The 23,591-nt window shown below is 44.6% G+C and overlaps 1 protein-coding gene across 2 annotated transcripts in view; it reads right to left on the bottom strand.

Annotated features, from left to right (window-relative positions):
• Positions 1–23,591, bottom strand: part of TBC1D16 (TBC1 domain family member 16) — a 305,823-nt gene that overhangs the window by 188,277 nt on the left and 93,955 nt on the right. For both annotated transcript variants that reach the window (XM_040330437.1, XM_040330436.1), the window contains exon 3: positions 3,404–3,881. In XM_040330437.1, coding sequence (XP_040186371.1) covers positions 3,404–3,881 — 478 coding nt within the window. The remainder of the gene's footprint in view (positions 1–3,403; positions 3,882–23,591) is intronic.

Below are 23,591 nucleotides of genomic sequence, written 5' to 3'. Positions count from 1 at the left end.
TGGTTGACCCTTGTTTGGATATGGAATATACTACTTATTGCCTCTTGGCTTGATCTCTTGCTTGGATACATATAAGCCCCTAATGGCCTGACCATTGCCTGCAAAACCTATGCGCACTACTCATTGCCACCTGCCCTGACCCTTGTTTGTATAAGGGATTTGGCCTCTGACCGCTGCAAGCCTGTTCCAACCACTGCAAGCTGGGCTTCCAAACAGCCACTTGTCCCTGGCACCTATACAAATAATAGTTATTATTGATGATCCAATATAAGCTATAAAAATCTCCTTTCATGTTAGGATTGCTGCCTGTCTGCCGGTCGTCTCTTTCCTCAACTTCCGGGATTCTCTGCATGCTTTGCAGCTTCTCCTCTGCCAATTCCCTTGTTTTACTTTTGAATTCTTGCCGATTTGTGCTGTGCAAAGCCCTACCATATGCACCTTACTTCAATAGCTTGTTATAAACTGGGCTGGTTGAAATTGTTGTATAGCTTGCTCACTGGAATTGGCATGGGGACACACTGGGTGCCTTCAGCTGCCATTGTGTTCTTGCTGGTCTTCTATTTTGTCCCTGCACCTTTAGGGGGGACTAGGCTCCCTTCAGGCATGCCTGACACCAATTTATCCATTGCTATGTATGCTCCAATATGGAGAATCTCAAATATTACAGTTATGACCACACTTTACAGGAGGGGCATGTGGAGGTAGTATGGCTTCCTTGTCTGCAAATAAAACCTCTGTTTTTAGCACAAACTGTTAGTGCCATTTTTCTTTTTTTTTCTTTTTGTAGGCTTGCTGGTTGGTGTGCTGGAAAAACTTTTGTAAGTTTGTACATACCCCATTATACCTTACTACCTGCAAGCAGTGATTACTGTACTGGCTTTGCCTCCTGAAACTCTTCCTCTCAGAATGACAGTAGACCAGAAGGCAGACTCTGTGAAATGAGTGACACAGCAGCGCCGACTCACAGGGCATAGTGAATATGTGTCACAGAATTTAAGGAAGTAAATGTGTGGGGATCTTCACAAAGTAAATGTACAAACCTCAAGATAGTGTCAGAGTAGTAGGAGTAGTCTATAAGCAATTGAAAAGCAATGTAAAAATTAAACTTAGGATTTTAAAATTTTAGCACAGATACCCCTGACGTCCTTGGGGCAAAAACTGGTAGGCAAACTAATCTAAATTTTTGAAGAACAAGACTTGAAGCGGTAAACTTACAAATATTATGCTGTTGATCACCTCCTTGCTCTAATGCCCCGTACACACCATCACTTTATGTGATGAAAAAAAATGACGTTTTTAAAAACGTCACTTTAATTGACTGTGTGTGGGGGAAAACGTCGTTTTATGTCTTGTAAAAAAACGACCAAAAAAAAATTGAAGCATGCTTCAATTTTATGTGTCGTTTTTCAAAAGTGCACTTTTTACTTCACAGAAATTGACCGTGTGTAGCAAAAAACTTCGTTTTCTAAGACGTTTTTTCATCCATGCATGCCCAGAAGCTACTTATAAAGCAAGCTTCAATGGTAAAACGTGGTGGAACGTAACCTCACTTTGCAAGAACATTGTGAGAAAAACGATGGTGTGTAGGCAACTTCGTCTTTGAAAATTGAAGTTTCAAAAACGTCATTTTTTACTTCACAGAAAGTGTCGTTTTTTTTCATCACATAAAGTGATGGTGTGTATGCGGCATAAGAGTGATTATAAAATGTGATCACTTCCTGGCTCTAGCTGTAATATTTTTTTTTGTAGTCACTCTCAGTCTTTAGCAAAAATTAAGACGGTACCTCCCTGGCTCTACTAGTGACCATCAGCATGATCAATGTCAGTTTACAGCAGCCACTCTCAGACTCTGGTGAAAACTATAGTAGTTACTTTTCTGGCTGAGATGGCGATTATGATTTTATGCAGTCTATTGCTAAATAAGGTACATTTTCATTGTAAACTCATTTCCATACTGGTGACTACTCCTGAACTTGTGGCGCGATTATGGTGGTAGTAACTCTCTAGCTGCTAGAGTCTAGCATCTAGAGATAATATACATAACCAAATTTTCCCAGCATTCTCCTTCTAGCCGTGTTGTATTATTGTCTGTTTCTACACCTTTTCTTGTCCTTCCTGGTGTGCTATGTAAAGATACACATGATAAGCTCTGTACTAGTGGGTGGGAGGGGCATCACAAGAAGTTTGCTTACACAAGATGGGGTAGACATTGAATTGGCTGTTAAATATGGATTAGCTGTTCTTATTCCTTGAAATTAATATATCTGCACCCATTGTATAACAATTTAAAAAAATAGAAACAAAAAATTCAGAGATATCTAAATGTGTAAAAACTAGTTGATACAAATCGTTGAATATGCTGAATATTTAGTTGTATTGAGTAGAAGATATATCTTTGCATGGCCACATTTACTACCACATCAGAGAAGCCAGAAGTCCCATAGGAAAAATAGTTGATCAGATGTGATCAAACTGTGCACACAAGATCTAACTTCCATGTGGCCTCTTTGCCTCCACAAACTCGGGGTGAGTGATTTGGGGGTGAAAGTGATTTTCTAGTAACTGACTAGTATGTGTGCTCAATGGTCAGAAGAACAACCTAAAGCTGTTCAGCTGACTTCTGTCGAAGTGGCATGACCAGAAAAGGTCTGGTGACCGGCTCTCGATCAGCGCTCTCAGCCAATGGCAGGCCTGGGGTGTTCTGGCTGGGGGGCCGCCCCCCTGTCAGGACACAATAGAACAGCAGGGGAGATCGCTGTACTAAGATCAGATTGTTAGTGCAGCGGCTCTGACCTGAGCTGTCATGTTTTTTTTGTTCAGCCCGCTGAGTTAAATGAAAAAAAAAATAGCAGTACTAGTACTTAATAGTGTACTAAGCTTTACAGTATAAAATCGGGCAGGAAATCCTCCAGAGAAAAAGTCAGCCAGCAATCTCTTATGATGTTATGAAGTACCTGTAGAAAGCCCAATTAGCACCTGCCTGTCTAATATAAGCAGGAGAGATACAATTAACCAAATAGCTAAAAAAAAAAAAATATTTTTATACTTTATAGTAAATCTAAAACCAAAAAAAGTTTTTTTCAGGCTATATAGGGAAGGTAGCACTAGAACATAAATCAGGTTCTACTGTATGTACATAGTCTGGAAGCGATCATGCCGACGAGGGGGAGAAAGAGTAAGCAACAGGATGATCTCATTGGCGTTTAGCTGCTCCCACATTATTCAGCTAGCCAGGGAGTGTATTTTGACCTGTTTTCTTAACCAAGCAAGGTTTAAAAAAATAAATAAATAAATAAATAAAAAAAAAAAGCACATAGAAGTCTACTACTTTAAATTCAACATTTTTGTGCCCTTCTACTTAAATATCTATTCATTCATTAAATTAGATGAGCTTATAACTTACCTCATCTCATTCTCCAAAAAAACAGAACCACTGCTTTCTCCTAGAGCTTCGCTTATAGGGGACAGACAAAAGGGAGAAGAAAATGCATCAGAATCAGAGTCCAAAGGGCTATCTTTGCTCACTTCATCAGAAGATATGTCCAAAGACCGTTCATCTTCGCCTTGTTCTACAACATCCCCTGTTCCCTCTTCAGAGACATCAGAGGCATTCTGCTCTCCAGGAGTATAAGCAGCATTCTGTCCTGGGTTGTCTCCTGGATTTTCTTTGGTAAATGTGGATGGTTTTTGAGATGAGGAAGAAGCAGTTTTTGGAAGGTGCCGATTTCTTTTTCGTTGAACTTTTCGGACTGGTGAACTCTCAGGAGTAATGTAACGCAAGGCCTCTTCATCCTGACGCTGAATGCGAGAGTTAGGAACCCAGGCCAAAATCAAGGTGGCACCCAGAGACTCATCTTTCTCCATGTAGACACACAAGTATCCTAAGAAAAGTCAATTATATGGGAAAAAATTGTTAGTTCATTGTTTTTTATGTTACCAGTTATACTCATTTCAGCAATGGGTGGATGTCAAGATTAATAGTCAGTACCGTTTGTTAAAAGAAAAGTACATCTTAAAAAGGATAACCAGTTCTGGGAGGACACAAGGGGTATATGATTACCCTCTAGTTTATTAAATGTCTTCTCCAACACCACCATCCCCCTCCTGCTGGAGCCATGATACATCACAGTTTTAAAGTGAACCTGTACTTTGCTCATCGAAGGCACTTACCATTCAAGAGTAAAGCAATGTGGGTAACTCTTCTATAAAAAAAAAAAAAAAATAGGGCAAAATATGTATTATACACCGTGGGGATAGAAATTAATTATCCCCCTTTAATATAATCACATTTTGTTGCTTTGCAGTCTGAAATTAAGACAGAAAAACAGTTTTTGTTTTATCCAGCTGTATTTATTCAGTGCAATTATATCATTTAAGTGAATTCAACATGTCAGAAAAAAAAAATCTAAGTCTTTATCAATTTTTTCCTGGTACAGTGAAGTCTATTATTAAGATGTGGGAGGTATTTGGTACAACACAGATCCTCCCTGGATAAGGACATCGCTCCAAACTGGATGAAATAGCCAGGAGGAAACTGGTCAGAGAGGCTACAAAAAGACTCTGAAGTAGTTGCAGGAATTTATGAAACCAGTGGTCATTGTGTGCATGCGACAATAATACCCCAAATTTTCAAATGTGGCTTGTATGGGGGGTTGAAAGAAAAAAGCCACTGCTCAAGAAAGGCCACATGCAGTCATGACTGGGCTTTGCCAAAACACACCTTGAAGATTCTGAGGCCACATGAAAAAAGGTGTTAGTCAGATGAGACTAAAACTTTATTATTTTACCTCAACACCAAACGATATGTCTGATGAAAATCCAATACAGCTCACCATCAGCTCACCATCTAAATAACACCATTCCTAGCATGGAGGTGGTAATATCCTGTTGTGGGGGAGTTTCCCTGCAGCAGGGACTGGAACACTTGTCAGGATAGAAGGAAAAATGGATGGGGCAAAATACGGCCAGAAAGTTGTCAATGAGTTGAAGGTTTACCTTCCAACATGACAATGACTCAAAGCACAAAGAAGAAATAACCACACAGTGGTTGAAGGAGCAAAAACAGGAATGTTCTTGCATAGCCTAGTCCAAGACCAGACTTAACCCCCATTGAAAATCTCTGGAATGACTTAAAGACTGCAGTCCACAAATGGTCACCATTTAACTCAACTTAAGCAGTTCTGCAAAGAAGAGTGGGCAAATATTCCAAAGTCTAGGGGGCAGATCCACGTACATCGGCGCATATATAGGCCGGCGTAGTGCATCTCATTTCCGCTACGCCGGCTCAACTGAAGTGGGCGTGTTCCATTGAAATGAGCCGTGACCCCATGCAAATGAAGAGCCGAACAGACGGCGCATGCGCAGTGACGCTGACTATGTTCAGCGCCTCTCTGCGCATGCTCAGAACTAGGCCCAGCGTAATCAGTGAGATACGAACTAGGCCCGAGTAATTAGTGAGATACGCCCAGGGCATAAATACGCCCAGACATGCGCCCGTCCAGTGCAAAAAGTATATCCTCTGGTTCCCCCCCCCCCCCCCTGAAGCAAGGTACTTTTGTTCTTTTCTTTGCAGCTGATTGTTTTTGAGCCATGTCTGCTCCAGCAGCTCAGAAGAGGAGGAAGCTAAATTGTTCCCCACAGGAGAAGGCGGTCATTATAAGTGCCATGGCCCAGTATGATAGGTTTCTTCATGGGGCAGAGAGTGCCAATACCACCCAGTCCAGGAGGAAGGAGATCCTCACGCAGATTGCCACTGATGTTAATGCTTTGGGGGAGTGAGGCCAGGACCCCCAATGACATGTTAAAAAAAATCAACGACCTGCGTCGCCTGGTCTGAGGTAAGCTGGCCAGGATGAGCACTCATGCCTGGGGCACTGGAGGGGGACCAGCAACTACCCTGTCGTTGACTCCTGAGGAGCAGGTGGTTGCCCAGTGCCTCCACAGGCATCAAGTGGAGGGAGTGGAGGGCTTTGACTCCATTGTGGATGCCTTAAGGACAGGTTAGTGTGTTTCATCTCCTATCTGGTGTGTAGCATGTGTGGGGGTGGAAGGGAACATGTGACAAGTGTGTGGATCCTCCAACATGTGAATGTTGTGTCATCCACAGATGTGCAGGAGGGTGCTGGGCCATCTGGCCAGTCCACAACATCCCCCGGACATCAGTCTGAGTCAGACCCCCTGGCAAGCCAGGAGTCCTCTGTGGAAGGGAGTGGCCACACCTCTCCTCAGGAGGTGGTTGAGGAGGAGGAGATGACCAGTGGCAATGAGGTCAGGCTCCATTTGGAGGAGTCTTCCCCTGTGGCTGGGACCAGTCAACCCACCTTCACGGGTAGCACCTCCCGCTTCTCCCCCAACAGGGCTTCCCTCCAAGGGTCTCCCCTTCTCCACTGCCCCAAGCCACTTCTGGACACAGGAAGATGTCTAGGAAGACAAGAGGGGTGTCTGACCTTTTTCCTGAACATCTGAAGAGGGACCAGGCCTGCCAGACCTGCCATCTGGGTCAGATTGCCATGAAGATGGACCACATGGCACACAGCATGGCCTCCCTGAAGGAAGCTGTGCAGGATGTGGGCTCAAATTCGGCAGCTGGGGTCACCTGCCTGGTTGAACTGCAGGCCACCACAGCAGGCCTGGGTGATGAGGTCCACGCCCTGACAGAGGCTGTCAGGGACAACACAGCAGCCATCCAGGCGGGGGCGAGGCTGCAGACGGACACAAATGCGGTCCTCACCCGCATCGCCCTGGCATTGGAGGGCAGGCCGCCAGCCGTGGAGAGACCAGGGGATGCTCCTCCCCCCCATGAGTCTCCCATGAGGAGCAGGGGCCGGGGCCGTGGCAGGCGTGGGGCACGTCAGTGCCGTTGATTTTTTTTTTGTATTTTTTCTGATATACTCAGGTTATGAGTTTTTTATGTTTTTTCTGATATACTCAGGTTATGAGTTTTTTTTTTTTTTTTGCCCAAGCACACGGTCAGTAGTGCAGGCTACAGTGTGACTGGTGTTTGAATGTGGGGGTGACATTCCTGCCGGAAAAGGGGTATCACCCTTGGTCGTCGGGGAGAAGTGATCCCCAGGTCCGTGTGAATGTGGTATGAATGGACAGCAACACAATTGGAGCCTTGACGGGGCGTTGCTGCTCCCAAGTCCTGCATTGAGGACTTGGGCTAATCCAATATGATGAGGATGTGGGGTGTGTGTGCTAGGGACCATAGTGGTGTGCAGGCGTGCATTCTCCTTGTGCCATGATGAGGATTGTGCCATCCCAGACACGACCACTTGTACGCTGGAACAAGCCACTGGCAAGGAAATGGAGTGTTGCCAGTTCCTTGACCAGTGGCTCCACTGCTTGTGAGCGGTGTGTCTGGCTGGTGATGTCATCTTTCAGGGTTGTGGCTAATTCCAGGATGGCATCAGGGCTGAATCTGAAGATGCGATACACCTCCGAAGCCCCCATGCCAAAGTCGTTTAGGCGCGGTCGGTATATCCGCGCCCTCCTCCTACGCGCATGTAAAGCCAGTAGTATAGCTATGACCATGGATGCCCCTGGCATGTTGGCATACAGATTGTTGTCCTGCAAGTGTGGATGCTCAGCTCGTCCCTAACGGTGCTGTTGAAGCTGCTCTCCAGCTGACCTGCACACGTCTGGTTTTATGAGGGGTAACTTTAGGCCGGACGTATAACTTATGCGTGGAGTGCCTAGCCTGCGCCGGACAAACGTACTTTCGTGGATAGCCGTATCTCCCTCATTTGCATATTTTAATAGCAAATCAATGGTGCGTCCAGCGTATATATGCGCCGGTGCTGAAAATTTACGTCGGTCGGAAAAAGCCGATTTTCAGGCATATCTCGTTTTGTGGATACGGCGCATAGTTACACTGGCGTATATATACACTTACGCAGCGCATCTCGAGATACGCCGGCGTAAGTGCTTTGTGGATCTGCCCCTAGATGTGCAAAGTTAGTAGAGACATATTCCAACAGACAAAAGGCTGGAATTAAAGCAAAAGGTGGTTAAAAACAAAACAAAATACTGAGACAAGAAGGAGATCCTTTTTCCAACCTCGTGATTCTGTTTTTGAATTTTCTTTATTTTTTTCTGACATGTTGGTGTTATAGGGCCAGATTCACAGCGGACTTACGACGGCGTATCTCCACGTATGCCGTTGTAAGTCCGAATGTGAGCCGTCGTATCTATGCGCCTGATTCTTAGAATCAGTTCCGCATAGATTTTGCCAAGATACGAGCGGCGTAAGTCTCCAACGCCGTCCTATCTTGGGTGAAATATTTACGCTGGCCGCAAGGGGCACTTCGGTAGATTTACGCGTTGAATATGTAAATTAGGTAGATACGCCGATTCACGAACGTACTTGCGGCTGCTACGCCGTTTACGTAAGGCTTAGGTCCGGCGTAAAGTTATCCCTGCTATATGAGGCATAGGTAATGCAAAGTATGGACGTTGGCAAGCGTATATTTTTACGTCGTTTACGTAAGTCGTACGTGAATGGGGCTGTGCGTAGGTTATGTTCACGTCACAAGCAATGGGCCTGGCGTATCTTAAGGAGTAAATTCGACGTAATACTGAGCATGCGTTGTTCATTCACATGCCTACCTCTTCCACATTTGAATTACGCGGGCTTACGCTGGCCCATTTACGCTACGCCGCGGCAACTTGCGGAGCAAGTGCTTTGTGAATATACGGCGATTCGTGCAGGAGAGCCATCCTGCCGTCGTATATGTACAGGAGCCGGTCGGGAACCGGTTAAGGGGGTTGTATGGGTTAAAACATTTTTTTAACAACAAACATGTCATACTTCTCTCCACTGTGCAGTTCGTTTTGCACAGAGTGGCCCTGATCATCCTGTTCTGGGGTCCCATAGCGGCTGTCTCGGCTCCTCCCGGCTAAAGTTAACCCCCTCTGGGAAACTCTTTACCGAGGGGGTTAGCTTGCGGGTGTGCTCCCGTGTCTAACAGTTGGCGTCCATAGACCCCCGGGGTCATTGGATGTGATTGACAGCAGCGGGAGCCAATGGCTGCGCTGCTATCAATCTATTCAAACAGCCAGACGCCGGGGGACACGCACAGCAGGTGAATGGGCTCAGGTAAGTAAAATGGGGGGGGGGGGGGCACATGACAGCAAGGTGTTTTTTCACCTCAATGCATAGGATGCATTAAATGTGAAAGCGGCGGGTGACAGCGTGAGCTGCCGAGTACCTCAGTGTGTGTGTGGGCGGGCGGCGAGTGAGAGTCAGAGAGTGGGCAGTCAGTTGGTCGAATCTGTGGGTGAGCGGGCGGCTGGCCAATCAACAAGCTGGAGGCGGAGGGGAGCAGAGAGTTGCCCCACGCCCGCCCTGTATCTCTGCAGTCAATTGCCGCCCTCACTGTGCAGGCAGGAGAGATTACATCATCTCTCTGCTGCCTGACTCTGACAAGCAAAACACCACCTTAGCAAGTGACAATCCGAAACATGTGGCAGGTGACGTGGCAAGTGACAATCTGCATCTGGTGGCAGGCAAGTGACATTCCGCAACTTGTGGCAGGTGACGCGGCAAGTGACAATCCACAACATGTGGCAGGTGATGCGGCAAGTGACAATCCGCAACATGTGGCAGGTGACATGGCAAGTGACAATCCGCAACGTGTGGCAGGTGACATGGCAAGTGACAATCCGCAACGTGTGGCAGGTGACAATCCGCAACGTGTGGCAGGTGATGTGGTAAGCGACAAGCTGCATCTCATAACAGGTGAAGTGACAAGTCACACACTCGGGCTCCCACTGATTCTGCATTATGATGAATTGAACCATTTCATTTTATATTACAATGTAATATAAATAATGCGCTTCAATCATCCTGACACCATTAACAACCATGGTGCCGTGATCATTGAAGCACTAACACCAGTCATTTCCCTGATAAATTGACCCCCAACAAAAATATTTTCTGGTAGTGCCCCTCCCGAGACTAGACTCTGGATCTGCCCCTGTCTGGAGCTCCAAGGGATTTGGCTATCCTTGCAACACTTAACCCCCTATTTACAGAATCATCTGATGAGATTTCGGTTGAACAATGCCCCACTAATGGTGTACATCAACCATTAGGAAGGAACCAAAAATGTGTAAGAGCAGCAAGACAGGTAGAAAAGGATTTTAGCCTGAGCAAAACTCCATGTTTAAAGTGGAGGTTCACCCTAAAACTGAACTTTCTACCTATGCTATCTGCAGCCCTAATAAAGGTTTGTAGTGTCATTTTTTTTTTTTATCTGCACACTTACCTGCCTTCAGCCTCACTTCCGGGTCTTCTTCCTTGCGGGGAGTGGGCGTGTCGCTCCTTTTCCCCGACGGGGAGCTCTGCGCAATGTCTCCTGGGAGTGAGTGTTGATCCTCCCAGGAGACGCGCTGTGCTCGATGATTGACGTGCGGGTTAAGCGTGTCACGCCTTCTGAAAATATCCGAGGGGGACTCGGCTCTTTACGGCGCCTGCCGTGTAGAGCTGACTGCGCAGGCGCCGTATAGTGCAGACTCGCAGCTCGGCTATTTCCGGAAATCTGGTGACGCGCGTTGTGCGACAGGGGAACTGTTTCACAAGCCGTCAATCAAGCCATCTAATCCAAGCATAGGAACGCCCAGTCCAGAACCCGGAAGCCCTGGACAAAATTACAAGAAAACGATATGTACGGGGAGAAGAAAAAAAAACAAAAAAAAACCTACATACAGTAAATGTCATTAGTATGCTACTGGATTTAATTTTATAAAAAAAAAATTGGGTGAACCACCGCTTTAAGCCTCGCCACGGTTTACATTGTTGTAATAATATAGTGGCAATAAATATGTAGTAAATAATAAATGATAATGAATAATTCAAATATTATTCTTTTCCAGTGAGAAGAGTGTTTATTGGATCACAGAACAGATGACAAGTCCAACAGAGTACTTGCAAAATAATACAATAATCAGAAGGCTCAGTTCAATTCAAAATACTTAGTTCTTTTCTGTCATAGCAAACATAGAGGCACTCCACTCATCCCCAGTATACAGTATATGTCCAATCTATATTATGCACCTAGGTGGCTTCCATGCATGCAATAAATGTATATTATATCCTAAATTACTAGTTCACAATTCCCGTCTGGCAGGTAAAAAATTCCCTTTATATCCAGTTTAATATCAGTAACTAAAGATGGAGGGGGTTCTGATAGACTTGATTAAACAATTTCGAGCTTGTGGTCAAACAAGAGCCCCCTACTTGTAGTTACAAAAACATGACAATCAAGGTCACTATAATGTCCAGGTAAACAAGTTGCGTTTTGAAATGCCATTTACAAAAAAAAAAAAAAAGTACTCTATGAATATAAGACCCCCTCATGTCTAGTTGCCATGTAATTAATCAACCGGTTATAACAATGTTATAATCCTTACATATTCTTAAACAAGTTGGCCTGCAATTAGAAAAGCAAGGCATCTGCATCTTGTGCACTGGTCCAAATCATTTGATGGAGGGGCGATTATGGTGTGGGGTTGTTTTTCAGGGGTTGGGCTTGGCTCCTTAGTTCCAGTGAAGGGAACTATTTCATGCTCCCAACTTTGTGGGAACAGTTTGGGAATGGCACCTTCCTGTTCCAACATAGCCCATGCCATCTTTATCTAGATCAACGATTTTTTTTTTTCAGACTCTCAGAAAGTTCTTTTCCCATGAGATGCCATGTTGAAATTCCAGTGACCAGTATGACAGACTGACAACACCAAATTTAACACACCTGCTTCCCATTTACGTATGAGACCTTGTAACACTAACAAGTCACATGACAACGGAAAGGTAAAATGGCTAAGTGGGCCCAATTTGAACATTTTCACTTAGGAGTGTACTCACTTTTGTTGCGAGTAGTTTAGACATTAATGGCTGTGTGTGGAGTTATTTTGAGGGGACAGCAAATTTACATGGTTACACAAGCTGTACACTCACTACTTTACATTGCAGTAAAGTGTCATTTATTCAGTGTTACATGAAAAAATATAAAAACATTTTCAAAAATGTGAGGGGTGTACTCACTTTTGTGAGATAGAGTGTGTGTGTGTATTATATATATATATATATATATATATATATATATACATATACATACATACACACACAGTATTTATATATTAAAAAAAACGCACAGCTCACATGGAAGCACCTCTCTCACGTGAAATTGTTTAATTAAGCAAGTGTTTACAAAATGCCAGTTGTGTTTTCTTTTAACAAACTAAGATAGCATTAGGTGTATGTGTACCTACAGCAAACCATTTGCTAAGAAAGTACACAGTATTGTCAGCTGTTCTCATTGTTTACAGGAGAGATGGTCAAACACTGGACCCAAGCTTTATAGCAGTTGTGTCAATAAGAATCCGTTATGATATAACTGACTGTGGCATTTATCGTACTGTGCTGCCACCTAGAGTTTGCAGGCAGAAATGCTTTCTTGATATGAATTGTTGTACTACGTGGGAAGTACAGCACGTGGGAAGAGCTAAAAACTAAGCTAAAAGGACCTGCACTAACGCTAAAAGGGGGACTCTACCACGACACAACACTAAGGTCAGAGCCCTGTTCTCTAAGGAAATTGTGGATCCGTTAAAATGGAAGCTTAGTGACTTATGCCGCGTACACACAAGAAAATGTCCGATGTGAGCTTTTGGTCGGAAATTCCGACCGTGTGTAGGCTCCATCGGGATTTTTCTGTCGAAATTTTCGCCAAGAAAAATTTAAGCGCTGGTTCTCAATTTTTCCGACAAGAAAAGTTCTTGGAGGAAATTCCGATCATCTGTATGCGATTCCAACATGCAAAAAAACCCACATGCTCTGAAGCAATTCGACGCATGCTCGGAATCATTGAACTTCATTTTTCTCAGCTCGTTGTAGTGTTGTACGTCACCGTGTTCTTGACAGGTGAAATTTGGTGTGACCGTGTGTATGCAACGCAAGTTTGAGTCGAAATTCCATCTGAAAAAAAATCCACGTTTTTCTAGTCGAAATTTTCGATCGTGTGTACGCAGCATTAGTGTATACAGACTTTTGCCAATGTTGCTCCATTTGCTAGGAAAGGATAGATTGCTACAAGCATGCATGCTTGTAGCGATCTAAATTTCATAGTTGGTAAGCTGGAATAAAGACACTAGTCCATACAGTTCAACCTGTGTGGGCGTGTGCGTGTTCAGGTCGATAATCATTTCCCATATCCCTGCATATTGTGTTCACTAAGATGCACGTCCCAGAGTCTTTTAAACCTATCAATACTTCCTGCTGACACGACCAATTGTGGAAGAGAATTCCACATCCTTATAGTCCGGACAGCAAAAAAAACCTACGCAGCTTGGGGGTTTTGCTGTTTGGACACAGCACCAATAATCGAATACAGTCCGGTACAGGAAGATTTTGCAGTTTTGACAGCACAGGGGCTATCGACTACACAGTTGTTGCCTAGTATTGGAGCGGAGTAACAATCTCCGCTCATATTATATGCACAGGACTGTATTTGGTTGCCGGTTTTGTGTAAAAACAGCAGTTCGTCAAAATCTCCAATTGTTGATGGTTTAACGAAAACGGTTTAAGTTAAGTAGATGGAGTCTGACAAATTGGCTATTTTGACAGAACAACGGGAGATAGAAGTTTGTGTCGGGGGAGAGGTTGCTATAAATGGATTAGCAGTCAGATTGCTGTCTAGCAACCGAGCTATGCAAATTTCTTTCTTCCTTTGCCTATGAGAGGGGGTATGTGCCTTTCCTCCAATCAGCTGTCTTGGCTGTATCCCAATGGTCCACTGATTGGCCTGTAGTTTCTAGAAATATATCTCTGCCCTTTTTTGAATATTGGTACCACATGGGCTTTTTACCAATCAGCTGGTACCATTCCTGTCAGTATGCTGTCTATAAAGATTAGGAATAATGAGAGTCTTGAGGACTCTCGTGTGTAAGACATCTGATCCTGGTGATTACACCCTGAGCTGTGTAATAGCATTTAGTTCAGTTGCCTTCTTGTCATCAGTAGCTAGCTTCCCTTCATCAACCTTTATAGGGCCAATGTGCTCTGAATTGACTTTACTGTTAAGAAAAAATGTTTTTTTTTTTACTCTTCCATTGTGTGACTCTCATTCCTTTTTAAGCCACTCCGATTGCATTCTTACACTTTCCTATTGCATTCATTGTAGTGTTGGAGTGCTGACAATGACCCCTTCACTTTATATTTTTTAAAGACCATTTTTTTCCTTTAATATGCTATGGTTTAGCCACCCAGGTTTAACATTGGCTCTTTTTCATTTATTGCCCATTGGAATGCACTCAGTGATACCTTTATTTAATTTGTTCCTAAAGCATACCCATGTTCAGTGTTTCTAGGATTTGGTTCAATTTAATGTCTTTGTAGTATTGAGTGCAGTTTAGAAAAAAGTTTTGAAATTTAGTGTCCTACTTCCCTGGTGCCTCCTTTTCCTATGAATTATGCTGAATGTAATTATCCTGTGATCGCCAGTTTCCCAAGTTGTCCCCAGTTTCCACATCCACGACCAGAGCCATTTGTAATTAATAGGTATAGCAATGCATTCTTTCTAGTCAGAGAATCCACCAATTGAGACATGACGTGGTCCTGTAAGACATTTAAGTAGTGATGGGCCTTTAATTAGCTGCCCCTTCTGCTCAATATCTGGATAGTTGAAGTCCCCTACTATGACGACTGTGATGGACTTTTTACCTTTATGCTTCAGTTTAATCCTCCCTGCTTGTTTAAGGCTGTTAATTGTATTTACTCTTCTGCAGCCAGCCCTGTTTCAAATGTTAATTGTTCTAGCCCTGTGTTTACTGGTTACTGTGATTAGATAAGTGGCTCATGTTAATTATGCTGATTGCTTCCTTGTGATAATTATCTCTCTATATGCGGTGCCGAACCGGCTAGATACTGAGTAGTTCAAAGAAATATCTTTATTTCAAAGGAGCTGTATTGAAGACCCCCCACTGTGTGAGGGGGGGCGGAGATTTGTCATTGTAACAGTTGTAACCACATATAAGCTCTGGTTTCTTACGATTAAAACTCTGTGTTGTTCAAGCAGTAAGCTGGTCTCATGTGTGGCTTTCTGGGCGATTCCAGGGATATCCCTCCTCGTGGAATATTGGGGTGATTTTCGTTATGGGAAGAAGGGAACGTTGACGGGGATATCATACCGATACCGTCACAAATTGGTTGGCAGCAGCGGGATCTTCCCTTCTACTCTCCTTTACACCCGGATTCCAAGCAGACACTGGGAACAGTGAATGGAAGGCTGCTACACCCTGCTTAAAAGAAATACACTGAAAGAACTACTGGAAGTTCGTGGAAGGATTGCTAGCAACAAAACCAAGCGGGTCATCATAGCAGAATTAATGGAGCTAGACCAGGAGAACGGGATTGCAGCAACGCCAGCAGTACAAGAGATGGAGACACCAGTGATTCAGGAGGAGTCACCAACCAACAAGCTAATGAGAGAGAAGCTAGCGTGGTTCGGCCCGAACCCAACGCCGGATGTGGTGCTGAAAGTGATGGACATGTTAGTAAACGCAGAGCTACAGAAGGCTAAAGAAATAAGAGACGCAGAGCTACAGAAGGATAAACAAATAAGGGACGCAGAACTACAGAAGGATAAACAAATAAGGGACGCAGAGCTACAGTTAAAACTGGCAGCAGTCCAACAAGCAGCTGCACCTTCTACGAACAGTGAGTACAGCACAGCAGACGCAAGGAAGATTCCGTTTAGCGCTTTTAAAGCTTTTGATGAAAAGGACTGTGAGATTGATAACTACCTGGCGGATTTTGAGCGACAATGTAACCTGCACCGAATAGCTAGAGGAGAGTGGGTTTCAATATTGTCAGGCAAACTGTCAGGCAAAGCTTCTGATGCTTTCCGGACCGTGCCAGATCAGGATATCCATAGCTACGCCAGGGTTAAAGAAGCGCTCCTGGCTCGTTATGCAGTAACCCCAGAGTCCCACCGACAGAAGTTCAGGGACTCACGCAAAACCACGAAAGACTCTTACGCAGAATGGGCATGCCAGCTGTCCCTGTCGGCCTCTAACTGGGTTAACAGCAGCCAGGCCACCACCGCAGAGGACATTTTGCAACTAATGCTCCTGGAGCAATTTTACAATCACATCCAGACGGATGTCAAAGACTGGGTGAGAGATCGCAGGCCCATGACTCTACCAGAGGCCGCGAAGTTGGCGGATGAATATGCGGATACTCGCAAGACAAACCAGGTCACACCATGGGTACAACCTCCACAACCAACGGCGCCCTCACACCCACCAGCCGCTAGATACCAACCGCCTAACAGACCGATGACATCTAGCCCTCGCTACCCACGCCAGGAGGACAACGAACAACGCTGCTTCCGGTGCAAACAGTTGGGTCACTTCAAGCAGAATTGCCCCATGAATGACAACACCAGGTCAAATTGGTCTCAACCTGGGTACCGCCCACCAGCAGCAGCCCATTGTGTAGACTCGGCTTGGGATCCCCAGGAGCTGGGTCAGGAAGAACCATTGGGCACCCCTTACGAAGCCCTCATGGTACAATCTGTTATTACGGACAACAGGGAACACCATTGTCAGCTGGTCATGGGCGACAGCCATGAGCCGGAGGGGCCTTGGAGGGAGCTGGGCAGAAAGAGGCACCGCCAGCTACCCTCCAAGAAGAAGAGGTCCTGGAAGTCATATAACCAGCGGACCTGGGAGGAGAAGAAGCGACTGGAGGAGATGGAATCGCAGCGGGCGCCCCAGATGCGGGCCGAGATGTTCGCCAAGGGCCCACCGGTGGCCCCTTACACCACCACCCAGTTCCTGATGATGAAGGACCACGTGGAGAGCCTGCAGGACATGAGCAAGCAGGATCTGATCCGTGAGTACATAGAGCTGGAGGAGTGCATAAGCCGCATGGAGGAGGAGAACAACCACCTGAGGTCACAGCGGGCTGACCCCCCCAGGCTCCATGAACTGGAGATGGAGAAGCTCAAAGAGGAGAACCGGCGGCTGCGGAGGGAGCAGGGGGTGGCTGACCTTATGGGGCTCTGAGTCCCCTCTCCCCCCCCCCCAGACTCTGAGCACCAGTGCTACAGCATTTCAACAAATATAACTTTTCCTTTTTTTTTTATGAATCTCCTGTGACTGTCACTTCAGAGCCATAACCTGCCCCTCCCATAGCGGGACACCTAGATGGCGGCGCACAGACCCATTCGCCGTCTTCACACTGACTTCTGGTGACTTTGCAGATCGCACAAAGACTTGGGGACTGACCGGCGTGTGATCTGACGACCCGGTGGCATACCTGAGTCTGAAGCAGTTGCCAAGGGAGGTCAGTCATGCCAAACGGAGTTAACCTCGGACTAAAAGCTCTGAACCCGTCAACCCTACTGGACCAGGAAAGGTCCAACCGGCTTTTCCGGAGCAGGGAGAAGAAGGGGGGCCATTGTGATGGACTTTTTACCTATATGCTTCAGTTTAATCCTCCCTGCTTGTTTAAGGCTGTTAATTGTATTTACTCTTCTGCAGCCAGCCCTGTTTCAAATGTTAATTGTTCTAGCCCTGTGTTTACTGGTTACTGTGATTAGATAAGTGGCTCATGTTAATTATGCTGATTGCTTCCTTGTGATAATTATCTCTCTATATGCGGTGCCGAACCGGCTAGATACTGAGTAGTTCAAAGAAATATCTTTATTTCAAAGGAGCTGTATTGAAGACCCCCCACTGTGTGAGGGGGGGCGGAGATTTGTCATTGTAACAGTTGTAACCACATATAAGCTCTGGTTTCTTACGATTAAAACTCTGTGTTGTTCAAGCAGTAAGCTGGTCTCATGTGTGGCTTTCTGGGCGATTCCAGGGATATCCCTCCTCGTGGAATATTGGGGTGATTTTCGTTATGGGAAGAAGGGAACGTTGACGGGGATATCATACCGATATCGTCACAACGACATTTCCCTGCCTTGCCGCCATTTCAAACTGTGATACAAGATCCAACTCCCCCTTTTCCTTCAGGTTATGGGGCCTGTAACATACCCCCACTATTTCCCACTTGCTTCTTCCCTATGGAGTTCCACTCACAGGGATTTCACCTCCCCACTTTGCAATGCCATTCCTCTCTTCCCCCATAAATCATTCTTGATGTATAGGCACACCCCTCATCCTCTTCTACCTTCCCTGTCCCTCCAGTACAAGGAATACCCCAGGATAGTTGGCAGCCAGCCGTGTGAGCTGTCAAACAAAGTTTCTGATATTCCCACAAAGTCGAAATCTAGATGTCTTGTATTGTTTTTCTGTCATTGTAAGTATTTTGTATATGCATCATTCTTGTTTAGTGAAGGCACAATGATATACTACTGGGTTTATTGTAAAGATAAGACAAACAGTCGGAAAAAAAAAAAAAATGAACAATTACTGGAGGCTTCTGGCTGGGATTTGCATTATAGTCCATTTGAAACAGGCCTGTTTTCTGTAGAATTGTCAATTGCTTGTGCCAAGCAAAATGCTGTGCAAACTGTTCAGGAAAAGCAAAACTGCACAGGTTTGTTTGACCAGCAGTAAGAAGGGGGGGCTGCTCGGGCCAGATTATTTTGCAAACGTTGTCCTTGAATTAAGGCATTAAAGACAATTATGCCGGCCATACATGGGTTGTATTTTCGATACAAATTGTAATGAAGAATTTAGCACCATTAGTGGGCAAAATTGAAGGCTTGGTTGGTGGAATTTTAAAATCAATGGTGGCACCATCGGATTACAAATCGCACAAATTTCAGATTTTTTTATTTTCTGATAAAATTTGATTGGAATTTGACCCATGTATGGCCTTCATTAGCAGTTGCTTTAGTGTGTACAATCAACTGCTATTCTGGGCAGTTATTTACAAGAACAGTGTGCAGCCCTATAAACCTTTTAGTAAAGCCAGGTTATATGTCGTTGTCAGATCCCAAAATTAGAATTGTGAAGATGTGCTCTCCTCAAATTATAGCAAAGAAGAGAAGGTAGAATTTGATATTACTAATGATCACCACCCAGTGGAAAAAGAAAGCTCCTGCCAGCCAATGCACAGATGCACCAATCCATCCTTCACTTCTGGTGCTTGTGCGCAGCTGTGCACAAGCACATTCTGTGATCACTGTGTCCGGATTACGGATCAGTGTACAAGCAACTGTAAAATTACCCTGGCATCATGTAATTGCTGTGACCAATCATAGTGACCACATGAAAAAGTAGTAAACAATTGCAGTCATTCATGATGCCCTTGCTTACTACTGTGTGTACTACTGTGATTGGTCACAGTGATAACATGATATATGGGAGTTAGGTGTTACAATTGGTCTATAGAGTGGGTTTCGCCCTCATCCAAATAGTCATGAAAAAAGAAAATTGTTCCTTTTGTAGGACTTTAAAGGGGAGGAACTACTCTATCGTAAGTAAAGAAATTAGTAAATAAAGGAAAGTATGAGTATTTATTTATCAAAAAAACACTGTTGTAGATAGAAAAATCTACAAAACAAGAGGAAAGAACATTGGATCAAAAAACAAACACAAAACTACAGGATGCAATATAAATGTGCAATACAACATTGGACAATCATGGACTCCGTTGTAACAGATACAAACGGGAGAAAACCGACGAGTTTCGAGTATAACTCTTGTTCAAGGTTTATGATTGGAATCAGCATGGAGATAGCATGTCTAAAATTAAGAAGACAGACAGTCATGAGCACAAGTTATACAGACAGTATGATATACAGTCAAGATCGTCAATGAGGTTTTTTTTTTTTTTTGGGGTGGGGAGGGAGGGTTCAGGGTGGGCGATCAATATTTCCTCGGGCCCAGGGTACCTCTCCGAGGATGGTAGATGAAGATCGTGGGGCCACGAAGGAGAGGGGACCTTGGCCAGTATAGGGGAGATTAGAAATGGAATAGGAGGTTGTAATATAGAGTTTATGAGATGCTAAGGTGAGGATTTCAATGAATGTTATAATGGTGAAGATATTGTAAAAGCTGTACCTGTTGTTATTTGTTTGTGGAAGGAAAGAGAAAAAAGATATATAAAATAAAGAATTATAAAAAAAAAAAGATCGTCAATAGGCTACAAATGGTACTGACTGTTTGGGTATTGCTTTAAAATTGTAGTATTGCATCCAATTAAAAGAAAAGTAAAGTAGAGATTTTCTGCCGGTGCTCAGTGATTGCGCCCGATCCGGAGCCAGCGGTCAGCGTGCACCCAGACAGGACCCACTGGAAGCGGACACCCCAACAGGGGACGTGTAGGTGCCAAGTGGTCTGTAGGCCAGGGATCAGAGGATCGCTGTGGGAGAGTAGGCAGGGATGCGTGAAATGTATGTGTACATCTGCTGGGCAGATCAAAAACCCCTCCCTCAATCCCATTTAAAAATGATACAGAAAGTGCATGGCAATGTACCGTACCTGTAGCACAGACTGGGGCTCGCCTGTTTGGAAAGTGTAGCTGCTGCAGCAAGGAAGAGGTCTTCCAGGTGGTCCAAAGAAGGTTTGTTAGAACCCCAAGTGACAAAGTATAATGCAAAGTATGAGCATATATAAAGAGGTGGACAAAAAAAAAAAAAAGGAGAGAAGGGGGGGGGGGGGGTTAGGTGTCATGGCCCAGTTTAAAAGACTTGTGTACGTCTCGTCGGCCAATGAGGAGGGGGCGGCAGGGAGTGTAACCAAGCCAGTAACCAGGGCCGGCGCGTGTGAGACACTGCCGGGCGCAGTGACGTCGGACGTGACAGGGAGGGGGCGCATGTCCACGTCATCGGCCCGCAGCGCAGGCAATGGAAGATCTGCGCATCAGATACCCGAGCGCGATCCTCCGCTATTAGGAAGGCCTGCATGCGCAATGGAGACAAGCTCCTGCACTGGGCGGCCCCCCCTGCGTTGAGTGGGGATGTTCGTGGGGGGGGGGGGGCGGATACAAGCACACCAGGCCGCATGGAGCCTGGGTCATGGCACATCACAGATACATCTGGGCAGAAAAAGGATAAGTGCATGTCAGGAACTAAGAGGATGGTTGATGAAGGAAAAAACAAAAACAAACAATGAACATATTTTTATATATATATATTTTTATATATATATATATATATATATATATATATATATATATATACACACATACATACATATATATATATACATACATACATACATACACCGTATTTATCCCGGTATAACGCACTCCCGCGTATACCGCGCACCCCTAAAGTTGCCCCCAATCCTGTGGAAAAAAAGTTTTTTTGTACTTACAGTTTTGGTGTCTTGCGCGGCGGCCTCGCCGGGTCCGGCGTTCGTGTGCGGCTTCGGGTGTCCTCTTCGTCGGGTCCGGCGTCCTTCTGCGGCGTCCTCCCCGCTCGCTGATTTTCAGGGCAAAAAAGTGCGCGGTATACGCCGATAAATACGAATATATATATATATATATGTATATATATATATATATATATGTATATATATATGTATATATATATATATATATATATATATATATATATATATATATATATGTACAGGCTGCACCCAGAGGGGTGTGGGTAGTACTTAAAGGTAAGTTTGTTTAGTGTGGCTCATCAAGATCCCATTCTGTGCCTCCTGATGTGAAACCCTCCAGGAAGGGTCTGTATGATATACTACCATTGAGTCCTGGGGGTTGTATTGCTTTCAATCTGAAAATCCACCTCTGTTCAAATTGTAGAAGGATTTTGTTGGCATCTCCTCCTCGTATGCCAGTGTGCACACTATCAATTAGTAGAAAAGAAAATTTGGGACATATGCCTTCCGGTATTCTCGTGACATGTCTGTCAAGTGGCAGTTTGGGGTTGCACATTTTCATTGATGTAATGCGTCTGTACGCTCTCTGCCAGAATTCCTGAATTGTCTTCCCAATATAGAAACTATTGCATTCGCATACGAGAAGATACACTACCCCACAAGGTCTGGCAGTTGGCATAGTGTCGGGGTTTGAAGTATTGACCATTTGGCGGGGTGGATGTTTTTGGATACATTGAAGAACCTGCAGTACTTACATCCCCCACATGTAAAAGTCCCCTTGTTCTTACAGGGGTCACATTTGTCACCCCCTCTGTACTCACTGCAGACGCGTTTGTCTCAGAGGGGCACAGCTCTTCTGTAAGTGAAGGACGGGGTAGGCGGTACATATGGGCCAATCAGTGGGTCCATTGTTAACATGTGCCAGTATTTAGTTACAACCATTTTGATCGCTTGGTGCCGATTGTAAAATTTGGTTATGATGGAGATGGGGTTCAATTTGGTATTTTTGGATGATGGGTTATACAGTACATCATCACGGGTTTTCTCGCATACTCACTTGTATGCCCTCTTAAAGGTTCACTAAAGGAAAACATTTTTTTAGCTGAAATTACTGTTTACAGACAGAGACATAGAGACATAATAGTTAACTGATTCCTTTTAAAAACGATTAAAAATAGATAAAAATCAATCAATCATATAATGTACCTCCTAGTTTCAGTTTCGTTTTTGCATCTAGCTTAGTTTGTGCATGTTATTTGATGCCTCTGTGCTGGACAGAACCATAGAGCAGTATTGGTTTGGAAAACTAAACTAGAATCTCCCAGTACTGTGGTGATCAGGAAACAGGACAACCAGGAAGTGTCCAGAACAGAGCAGAATTACAGCAACATCAGAGCAAAAACGAACAATGAGGCCATGAAACCAGGACTGCAGTAAGGTAAAGGAAGCTATTTAGCTAAAAAAAAAATTCCTTTAGTGACCCTTTAAGGCATTTGTTGGAATATCCAAGGGCCTGTAATCGTGCCTTCAATATATCAGCCTCTTTTTTGAAAAATTTTGTCAGTACAGTTTTTCCTTGTTCGCAAGTATTAGCTGTAGGGAATTTAAGAAATTAGAGGTTGAGGGTGAAAGCTGCTGGCATTTAGTATTGAATTACCTGCTGAAGGTTTTCTGAAAAGGCCGGTAGTAAGGTATCCATCACTGTCCTTGTGAATGGTCACATCAAGAAAAGTGATGGAATCTGTGTCCCAAGACATGGTGAATGATAGATTAAAGTGGTTGTTGTTGAGTTGTTGGAGAAAAGCTGGTAGTATTTCTGTGAAACCCCTCCACATGATCAACACATCGTCAATGTAGCAAAACCACAGGACAATGTTATCCATGTAAGGGGCAAGAGACGCAGATTGATTGATCATCCGTTCCCACTCCCCCAGGTACAGGTCGGCATACGATGGGGCACAACATGTCCCCATCGCAACCCCCTGCACCTGGAGGTAGTGGGATCCGTTGAAGGTGAAGTAATTGAGAGAGAGAAAAAATTCCAAAGCGGCCACCAGGAAATCGTTTGTCTTTTTCATATTTGCGGTTTTGGGAGATGATGTGCTTTATGCAGGCGAGACCCTTGTCGTGTGGCATTGAGCTGCATAGGGCTTCTACATCCACTGCCACAAGTACTGATGTGGGGGGAACAGATGGTCCACCTATGTTTTGTAGTAGGTGTGGGGTGTCTCTGATGTAAGTTGGGAGATTCAAAACGTGGGGACAAAGATAGACATCTACAAACTGACTGA

This window comes from Rana temporaria, chromosome 12 (assembly GCF_905171775.1).
Source record: "Rana temporaria chromosome 12, aRanTem1.1, whole genome shotgun sequence".
NCBI classification, from domain to species: Eukaryota; Metazoa; Chordata; class Amphibia; order Anura; family Ranidae; genus Rana; species Rana temporaria.
The sequence above is the reverse complement of the archived record's forward strand: the minus strand, read 5'-3'. Positions and strand labels throughout refer to the sequence as shown.